At 45.5% G+C, this 10,794-nt stretch overlaps 2 protein-coding genes across 2 annotated transcripts in view; one reads left to right on the top strand and one right to left on the bottom strand.

The window, feature by feature from the left end:
• LOC306923424 (tripartite motif-containing protein 14) overlaps nt 1–10,794 on the bottom strand; it is a 493,176-nt gene that overhangs the window by 217,982 nt on the left and 264,400 nt on the right. The window lies entirely within an intron of this gene.
• The window catches only part of LOC306923775 (cGMP-inhibited 3',5'-cyclic phosphodiesterase 3A-like), a 98,843-nt gene that overhangs the window by 85,568 nt on the left and 2,481 nt on the right, over nt 1–10,794 (top strand). Inside the window, exons 7-13 of the mRNA XM_079502072.1 lie at nt 1,579–1,690; nt 2,465–2,623; nt 4,710–4,849; nt 5,355–5,558; nt 6,611–6,772; nt 7,881–8,154; nt 10,656–10,762. Of these exons, the coding sequence (XP_079358198.1) occupies nt 1,579–1,690; nt 2,465–2,623; nt 4,710–4,849; nt 5,355–5,558; nt 6,611–6,772; nt 7,881–8,154; nt 10,656–10,762 (1,158 nt within the window). The remainder of the gene's footprint in view (nt 1–1,578; nt 1,691–2,464; nt 2,624–4,709; nt 4,850–5,354; nt 5,559–6,610; nt 6,773–7,880; nt 8,155–10,655; nt 10,763–10,794) is intronic.

Genomic DNA, 10,794 nt, shown 5'->3' with positions numbered 1-10,794 from the left:
ATGTTTGAGAACCACTGACATAGAAACATAGGGTTTTTTAGCAAATGGTCAGGATTTAGAAGACATTTGTAGAATCGTCCTGCAGTTCTAAATGGGTTAATAACATGCCCAAAGGCATCTCAACAACAACAACAACAAATGTGTTGCCATGCATCCTAGAACCCTCCTCCACTAATCACTATAATATTTTTTGTAGCTTTTCATGAACTCATGTCTCCTCGTAGTTTAGTCATGAAAGAACTATGTACAATAGGTACAGACAAAATAACATCCAAATAAATACACCTTCAGACAAATAGTAATGAAGGGCGCGTTCGGAAATAGCACACTGAGCGCACTGTGCAATGCAAACTAATAGGCGAGTGCGCTCCCGGTGCGTATTTCCGAACGCACCCAAAGTATATGAATTTAAAGTGTACACATGGGTCTGGGTAACTCAGTCAAGCTCTTGCCTGTGACAAGGTCATGGATTTGATCCCAAGGTCATGGATTTGATCCCAAGGTCATGGATTTGATCCCAACTCACCAACTTGACCGATGAGTAGTGGCAAATTGCAGTGGTGGAAAAAGTACAAGTAAAAGTACAGAATTGAAAATGTACTTGAGTAAAAGTACAAAAGTAAAAAAAATGTACTTAAAGGTATATTCAGTGATTTCACTTAATTCAAATATCACTTATTTTTTCTTATTTTTTGGATAATCCTCCCTACTATAAAGGGTGCTGACCATATAAGGAGTTCCTCCCTGTCCCCAGTGAGCCCCTGGGGTCAAAAAACCCTAGTTTCGGTTTGGGCTTTGGGTGGCAAAGCCTTCATCCAATCAGGATGAGAGGGGCCTTCATCCAATCATGATCGAGTGGGGCGGGCCTTGGTGCACGTGCTGTTGGTCTGTTGTACTTCCCCCACTGTAGAGCGTGCATGTGCACGTCTTGTTACCGGGTGGACTGGGTTTTTTTCCAAATCACTGAATGCTCCTTTAAAGTACTAAACGTAAAAGTATTCATATTGCAGAATGTCCCATTTCACAAGTTTAAAATGTGAACAAAATCTATTGAAAATAGCCGATAGCTCTCAATGCGTCGCAACGCATTTTCGAATGGCCAAAATGTATATGGGTTGAAGTGGTTAATGTATGTTTTCTAATCAAAATTAAAATCGCCAAAGTAACTAACTAGTAACTAAAGTTTTAACATAATACTTTTGTACGACACTTGAACAGTAATGGAATTATCTGCATATTACATCTATCCAAAGCAGAGTGCTAGGGGTTGAGGTAGACAGTAGGGCTACGGGAGACGTGTTCTCATCCTAGTATCTTGTGTTCTCAGGTGTCTTACAGGTTGTGCTAGGGGGTGAGGTACACAGTAGGGCTAGGAAGATGTGTTCTCATCCTAGTATCTTGTGTTCTCAGGTGTCTTACAGGTTGTGCTAGGGGGTGAGGTACACAGTAGGGCTACGGGACATGTGTTCTCATCCTAGTATCTCGTGTTCTCAGGTGTCTTACAGGTTGTGCTAGGGGGTGAGGTACACAGTAGGGCTACGGGAGACGTGTTCTCATCCTAGTATCTTGTGTTCTCAGGTGTCTTACAGGTTGTTTGCAAACGCTGGTCTGTTTGAGAAGTTTCAAATCCCCGTCCAGGAGTTCATGAACTATTTCCACGCCCTGGAGAACGGCTACAGAGACATACCATGTAAGATTATTATTATTATTATTATTATTATTATTATTATTATTATTATTATTATTATTATTATTATTATTATTATTATTATTATTATTATTATTATTATTATTCCAGATACAGATACAGAGACATGCCATAAAAGTGTTCTCTCGATAATGATATATACTGATATTCAAAATTAGCCAATCTACAAGCTCACAAGGTGTCACGATGCAGCGCAATGTGAGCTTGTAGATCAGCCTTTTATTTATTTTTTTCACTTTGGTATTGCAAGTATATTTTAATGCCACTACTAAAGTAAAAATCACACCCGTGTGAACTGAGTGGTGTAAGGTCTTATATAGCCTGATCAGCTGTGGTCTGACGTAATGTCTGACGTAATGAAATCACACCCGGGTGAACTGGGTGACCGTCGCAACCATGCTTATTTTTTCTGCACAGACAGACAGACAGACAGACAGACAGACAGACAGACTAACAAAGCCAGTTGTAGGAGTGGTTTACACCACTCAAAAATGTTAACACGTGCCTTCGAGTATTTTACATTGATACTTTTACTCGATCAAAAAGAAAAGTGAATACTTCTTGCACCGCTGCTTGAGTGACCCCTACTGGGGAAGACAAGAAACACTCAAATACTAGGCGTTTTGTATGGGCTAAAGTTATAATAAAAAAGTACTTGCTTGTAAAACCACAATTCATAAACTGTCTGTCTGTGTGTGTGTGTGTGCGCGCGCCCCCCATGTGCCCTGCATGCGTGGTGGTGAATGCGTGGTCCAGATCATAACAGGGTCCATGCCACAGACGTCCTGCATGCCGTGTGGTACCTGACCACCCAGCCCGTGCCCGGCCTCCCCAGCAGCCCCCCTGTCAGCAGCCTCCCCACCAGCGGCCTCCCCAGCAGCCTCCACACCTTCATTACCGATCACAACTCCTCAGGTACAATCCTCAGTGTTTGTGTGCTAAACCTTTTTCATGTCAAGGACCCCCAGAATTATCTGTATTTGGCTGCGGACCCCTATCTGAAAAAATGTAGTTCCAGGCACCCCGAAGATGCAATTCAATATTTGAGTTAAAAATGTTTGAAAGAATATGTATTCATTTTCAAGATTTTTCTAAAATAGCAGATCTGCAAGCTCGTAACACGGCACTCAGTGCCGCGCTATGAGCTTGTAGATCTGCTATTTTTCAATAGCTAAAGTAACATAATGCTTAAAACACCAAGAGGCGTACCCGTCCAGAATGGGTTAAAACCTATATCAGGGGTATTGTTTTTTTAGGGCTAATGAAGTTACAGGTATGGTGTGTGCGATATGAAGTGTGAGATTACCATAATGACAGTACTTCTTTATTCAAGGGCTTTTGGAGAGACTCCAGTGTGTGTTAGTGTTGTGCGGGTCAGGGATTTTTATGACCCGCGGGTCCCGCATGAATTCATAATTTGACTCGGCCCAGCCCGCCCCGCAGCACCAGATACTTTTCACAACTCGACCTGGCCCGCAACGCGCCAACATTAAATACACGTCAAATATGTCTTTGAACGCAGCTTTTATTTGTCAAAAAAGGTGCTACTAAACTGTCTGTCTTAATAGGCTAATAATATCACTGGTAAGCACGCATGGTCCCGGGTGTTCCGACCACCGATGCAATGCAATTCATTTGTCACACACATGTGTGACATGGGTTGGCAGATGTTGAGAGGAGACAGAGATATTGAGAGGAGACAGAGATGTTGAGAGGAGACAGAGATGTTGAGAGGAGACAGAGATGTTGAGAGGAGACAAGGATGTTGAGAGGAGACAGAGATGGGAGACAGAGATGTTGAGAGGAGGCAGAGATGTTGAGAGGAGACAGAGATGTTGAGAGGAGACAGAGAGGTTGAGAGGAGACAGAGATGTTGAGAGGAGACAGAGATGTTGAGAGGAGACAGAGATGTTGAGAGGAGACAGAGATGTTGAGAGGAGAAAGAGATGTTGAGAGGAGACAGAGGTTGACAGGAGACAGAGATGTTGAGAGGAGACAGAGATGTTGAGAGGAGACAGAGATGTTGAGAGGCGACATAGAGGTTGAGGGGAGAAAAGAAAGACTTACCCGTGCGTCGCAGACATATAGCCGACAGTAGAGTTTTACAACAACAGGACTGGAGACACAGACGCTGAAAGAAAAACGTCACTAAAGACCTGAGAAAAACTATTTGAAAACGTTTGGTGTTAACGTTGTCCAACTCCTCACTTAGCCTACAATCCACACACGTGCGCGCAAACACACACACACACACACACACACACACACACACACACACACACACACACACACAGACACAGTGTGTGTCGCGCGCGCTGAAGGAAACGGGATAGGTGCTGCTGGACTGCTTGTGGTTATACAATATTTCACTCGCTCTGGAGTGTCGGTCAGAAACCGTCAGAACACAGGGATGAGGCAAGATGGTAGTAGACACCTCACCACTGTTCAAGGACACACAGGGAAAATGTTAAAAAAAAAAAAGTTTAGAACAGAATGTCCGTTGTGGTGAGAAAAGACAAACTGTCACTCATACACACACTTCTCACAGTCACGTTGATGTGTGCGGCCACACTACCGCTACGTGCCTGCGGGGTGTGCTCATGCACGTGCGTTGGGAGCACACGGCACGCTCCGTGGCTATCACAGTCACGCTGTTTGGGGATTTTTTTGTTGAAGGAGCTATCAACCAGGCCAGCACAGCAACACAACAATCCTGTAGGCTGCGCAAATTTCCTCCAAGGACTTGTAGCAGCAACAATCATTTGTAAAAATCAGTATACATTATTTAACCCCCCTCAGCCCCGCCAGGAAAGTAAAAATATATCGACTCGGCTCAGCCCGCGTCGACCTGCGGGTTACAGGTCGGCCCGCGCAACACTAGTGTGTGTGTGTGTGTGTGTGTGTGTGTGTGTGTGTGTGTGTGTGTGTGTGTGTGTGTGTGTGTGTGTGTGTGTGTGTGTCTGTCTCTAACTGCCTCTCTGTGTCTGTCTGTCTCTCTCAGACAGAGAGGAGGGATACGGCTGTCTGTCTGCTCTCATCCCGGCTCTAGAGCTCATGGCCCTCTACGTAGCGGCAGCCATGCACGACTACGACCACCCTGGAAGAACCAACGCCTTCCTGGTGGCCACCAGCGCACCACAGGTACGCACACTAACACATGTACAGACCACAGGTACGCACACTAACACATGTACAGACCACAGGTACGCACACTAACACATGTACAGACCACAGGTACGCACACTAAGGCCTCACTCACACCTAAGACACAACGCAAGACACACTTGTTTCCTGTGTGTTCTCTGTGTCATGGCCGCCTCAATGCATTTCCAATGGGAGTCACATGGTTTGATGACACAACCTTGTTTCATGGGGGAGGGGGGGGGGCAGAAGACATGAAACCATGTGACTCCCATTGGAAATGCATTAAGGTGGCCATGAAACACAGAAGACACAGGACACAAGTGTGTCTTGGGTGTGAGTGAGGCCTAACACATGTCAGACCACAGGTACACACACTAACACATGGCAGGTGAAATAACTATTAAAACGACATAGACTTTTTTTTCAAAATAGTGTGTGTGTGCGTGCATGTGTGTGTGTGTGTGTGTGTGTGTGTGTGTGTGTGTGTGTGTGTGTGTTTTAGGCGGTCCTCTACAACGACCGGTCGGTCTTGGAGAACCATCACGCCGCCTCCGCCTGGAACCTCTTCCTGTCACGCCCAGAGTTCAACTTCCTGTCCAGCCTGGGTCACGTGGAGTTCAAGCGCTTTCGCTTCCTGGTCATCGAAGCCATCCTCGCCACCGACCTGAAGAAGCACTTTGACTTCCTGGCCGAGTTCAACGCCAAGGTAACATCCTAACACACTATTAATGACAACAAGGTCACATTTGAACTCAGAATTTAAAAAATTAGGGAAACGGGTAATGACAAGGTACCCTTTTAATTCACAATTCATAAGAAGGTCACATTTGAGTTAACAGTGCTGCTGTTTCTGTCAGGCAGAAACATAGCATGGTTCAAGAGCGTGGAGCGTTGCCCAAATATAGACATATATGGAGATCCCATTGTCCAGAACCGCCGATCCGACCAACATTCATAGAGATGCCCGAACCAAAACTCGGTGTTGGGCATTGCACACGACGTCAAGTCGGTTGGATTGGAGGTTTTCGAGAACCACTGACCTAAACAATATGCCCAAATATAGGAATATATAAGTCATCTGCATGTAGTTATAAAAGGGACAAGGACAGACAGATACAGAGATCTCATCTACGTATGTAGTTATAAAAGGGACAAGGACAGACAGATACAGAGATCTCATCTACGTATGTAGTTATAAAAGGGACAAGGACAGACAGAGATCTCATACGTATGTGACCAGATTTGACTGAGGGGCTGCCATCGTGCAGCCTCCAGCTTTTCACCAGAGGAGAAAGAATAAATGTCAGAGCTGAAATCGAAATGTAAATATGAAATAAATGCATAAACATGTAGCTAGGTGTATAATGTTAGAGTTCACAGAAATGAACCTTTCATGCCTGTTTTCTCAACTCGCTGTTTCTCTGCAAGACATTGCAAAAAAAAGAAAATTCAAAACAATCCAATGGCAGTCCCTCAGTCAAATTTGGTCACATATATGGGAATAAAAGAGAAACGGACAGACATATGTGTACATCTGGGAAACAGATCGGATCCTAGTACCAGCGTAGTTTTCTCTTTTTTTTAAGTGTGTATTTGTGTATTTCTACATTGTGCCACTTCTTGCTTACAATTGTCAGTAGTACTGATTCCACTACTGCATGCTTAATGCCGATATAGCAACTGTATTTTATGTTTTATGTGTGTTATGTTTAAATGTCAGTATAATAACTAAATTGTGGCATAATTGCCTTCCCATAGTTGGGCGGCGGTCCCGCCTCCGGCATTGACTGGTCCAATGAGAACGACAGACTGCTGGTGTGTCAGATGTGCATTAAACTGGCTGACATCAATGGGCCGCTGAAACGTAGAGATCTGCATTTACAATGGACCCAGGGCATCGTTAACGAGTTCTACCAGCAGGTAACATTTACAATGGACCCAGGGCATCGTTAACAAGTTCTACCAGCAGGTAACATTTACAATGGACCCAGGGCATCGTTAACGAGTTCTACCAGCAGGTAACATTTACAATGGACCCAGGGCATCGTTAACGAGTTCTACCAGCAGGTAACATTTACAATGGACCCAGGGCATCGTTAACGAGTTCTACCAGCAGGTAACATTTACAATGGACCCAGGGCATCGTTAACGAGTTCTACCAGCAGGTAACATTTACAATGGACCCAGGGCATCGTTAACGAGTTCTACCAGCAGGTAATTGACATCGTTAACGAGGTTCTACCAACAGGTAACATTTACAATGGACCCAGGGCATCGTTAACGAGTTCTACCAGCAGGTAATTTACATCGTTAACGAGGTTCTACCAACAGGTAACATTTACAATGGACCCAGGGCATCGTTAACGAGTTATTCCAGCAGGTAATTGACATCGTTAACGAGGTTCTACCAACAGGTAACATTTACAATGGACCCAGGGCATCGTTAACGAGGTTCTACCAACAGGTAATTTACATCCTTAACGAGGTTCTACCAACAGGTAATTGACATCCTTAACTCATTTACTACCAGAATCGTTTCAGTCTGTAGTCCCTTTCCTGCCACGGCCTTGCAGCCCAAAGTTTGATTTTGAAGATCCCAAAATTCACCCCAAAATTAACCAGAAGCAAAATCGGGCCAAGTTAATGTTGGCTATACAGTCTTTTCATACGGTAAGTGTAAGTCATACGAAGCGTTAATATTGTAACCGCAAGGTAGCTACGATTTAGTAATGAGCCAAGTAATGTAAGCCAGTAATGATCAAACACCTCAATCTGAGAAAGGATTCTGAGAAAAAATGGTTTTAAGATTTACAGTTAATAACATGGCCAGTGGACGAGGGTGAATCATTTCTTTCTACCGAGCAGAGTAAAAGTACAATATTTGTAGATGTAGTGGAGTAGAAGTAAAAGTATTTAAATTTGGAAATACTTTACATTAGTTCCTTGAATTTTGGGAAAATGCACTTTGTTATTTAGTTTTACACCATTGGTTAAAATATGTGATATGTATTGTGAATCCGTTCCGCAGGGCGACGAGGAGTCCAGTCTGGGTCTTCCCATCAGCCCCTTCATGGACCGCTCGGCTCCGCAGCTCGCCCAGCTGCAGGAGTCCTTCATCACGCACATTGTGGCGCCGCTCTGTCGCTCCTATGACTCCGCCTCCCTGATGCCCGGCCGCTGGCTGGAGGAGGAGGGGCCTAGTGACGATGACGTCAACGACGACGATGATGATGATGATGATAACGAGGAAGATGATGATGATAACGAGGAAGACACTGCGTCCACCGGCTCTGAGGCATCACGTAAGGAAATTGGTTCTCAAAGATGGGTCCGGAGACCCCCAGGGGTCCTTGTTTAAAGTTAAAATTATATTTTGTGAACTTATATGGGGGAGGGGGTCCCTGCCACAAACTATTTTCAGATGGGGTGTCAGCAGCCAAATACAAAATCCATATTAATCTGGGGGTCCTGGACCTAAATAAAGTTTGAGAAGATTTCACGTAAGGAGCAAAGTTATTATAGTCTTTCGTTCTGATCTAGACCAGGGGTCTTAAAAATAGTGGATGTACAAGTTATGTTTGTAGGAGATTTGGTGTAGACGGGGAGGACCAAGTACAGAGCCAAAGGTCATATATGGGGAGGACCAAGTACAGAGCCAAAGGTCATATACGGGGAGGACCAAGTACAGAGCCAAAGGTCATATACGGGGAGGACCAAGTACAGAGCCAAAGGTCATAGACGGGGAGGACCAAGTACAGAGCCAAAGGTCATATACGGGGAGGACCAAGGAGCCAAAGGTCATATACGGGGAGGACCAAGTACAGAGCCAAAGGTCATATACGGGGAGGACCAAGTACAGAGCCAAAGGTCATAGACGGGGAAGACCAAGTACAGAGCCAAAGGTCATATACGGGGAGGACCAAGTACAGAGCCAAAGGTCATATACGGGGAGGACCAAGTACAGAGCCAAAGGTCATATACGGGGAGGACCAAGTACAGAGCCAAAGGTCATAGACGGGGAGGGCCAAGTACAGAGCCAAAGGTCATATACGGGGAGGACCAAGTACAGAGCCAAAGGTCATATACGGGGAGGACCAAGTACAGAGCCAAAGGTCATAGACGGGGAGGACCAAGTACAGAGCCAAAGGTCATATACGGGGAGGGCCAAGTACAGAGCCAAAGGTCATATACGGGGAGGACCAAGTACAGAGCCAAAGGTCATAGACGGGGAGGGCCAAGTACAGAGCCAAAGGTCATATACGGGGAGGACCAAGTACAGAGCCAAAGGTCATAGACGGGGAGGGCCAAGTACAGAGCCAAAGGTCATATACGGGGAGGACCAAGTACAGAGCCAAAGGTCATAGACGGGGAGGACCAAGTACAGAGCCAAAGGTCATATACGGGGAGGACCAAGGAGCCAAAGGTCATATACGGGGAGGACCAAGTACAGAGCCAAAGGTCATAGACGGGGAGGACCAAGTACAGAGCCAAAGGTCATATACGGGGAGGACCAAGGAGCCAAAGGTCATATACGGGGAGGACCAAGTACAGAGCCAAAGGTCATATACGGGGAGGACCAAGTACAGAGCCAAAGGTCATAGACGGGGAAGACCAAGTACAGAGCCAAAGGTCATATACGGGGAGGACCAAGTACAGAGCCAAAGGTCATATACGGGGAGGACCAAGTACAGAGCCAAAGGTCATATACGGGGAGGACCAAGTACAGAGCCAAAGGTCATAGACGGGGAGGGCCAAGTACAGAGCCAAAGGTCATATACGGGGAGGACCAAGTACAGAGCCAAAGGTCATATACGGGGAGGACCAAGTACAGAGCCAAAGGTCATAGACGGGGAGGACCAAGTACAGAGCCAAAGGTCATATACGGGGAGGACCAAGTACAGAGCCAAAGGTCATATACGGGGAGGGCCAAGTACAGAGCCAAAGGTCATATACGGGGAGGACCAAGTACAGAGCCAAAGGTCATAGACGGGGAGGGCCAAGTACAGAGCCAAAGGTCATATACGGGGAGGACCAAGTACAGAGCCAAAGGTCATAGACGGGGAGGGCCAAGTACAGAGCCAAAGGTCATATACGGGGAGGACCAAGTACAGAGCCAAAGGTCATATACGGGGAGGACCAAGTACAGAGCCAAAGGTCATAGACGGGGAGGGCCAAGTACAGAGCCAAAGGTCAAATTGGTCAAATTATGTTTTAAGTTACACATGAATTCAACATATTCATTATTTTTGCGCCTTGTCCGTATATATACGGACCCACCACTAGAGGATGCTAGCGGACCTTATCGGCCAGGTCCGTATATGTACGGACCCCAACGTATACTCTGTGTGTATAATGGACTGGTTGAGTCTCACGGCAGCTTTTAACATTGGTCCGGTTGCTATGGCACCGGAATCCAGGACAGCTGTCCTTGGTGGATCTTCTGCCATCCAAATTTCGGATTTAAATGCTAATTTCGGATTTAAATGCTAACTGCTAGCCAGCAATAAAATAACTAATAGAAGATATGTGTAAAAAACAAACAAAAAAACACTGATGATAGTGCTGTCAAACTAATGTATGAACTTATCTCTGAAATGATCTCTGAAATGTATGAAAGTGTTTCATCTGCAACACAATTGTATACATGTATTATGTAGTCACTGCTTCATCTCTCTCTCAGCTAATTATGATGTAGTCCCTGCTTCATCTCTCTCTCAGCTAAGGAGGCCTTTAAAAAGAAATGTTTTGCCTATATGCCATTTCCATCCACTGTCAAATGTTAGTTGTCCTCCATGTTGTCCAGAGAAAGCAGCGGTGAAGAAGAGGAGAGCTGTGTTCTGCCCCATCAGCCAGCATCTGCAGGAGAACCACCTCATGTGGAAGAAGGTCCTCAGCCAGGAGAACCACCAGGTCCACAGACACACGCGCACGCACACACGTCA

Source organism: Electrona antarctica (assembly GCF_951216825.1).
Source record: "Electrona antarctica genome assembly, chromosome: 5".
Classification (NCBI taxonomy): domain Eukaryota; kingdom Metazoa; phylum Chordata; class Actinopteri; order Myctophiformes; family Myctophidae; genus Electrona; species Electrona antarctica.
This window is presented reverse-complemented; position numbering and strand designations above follow the sequence as displayed.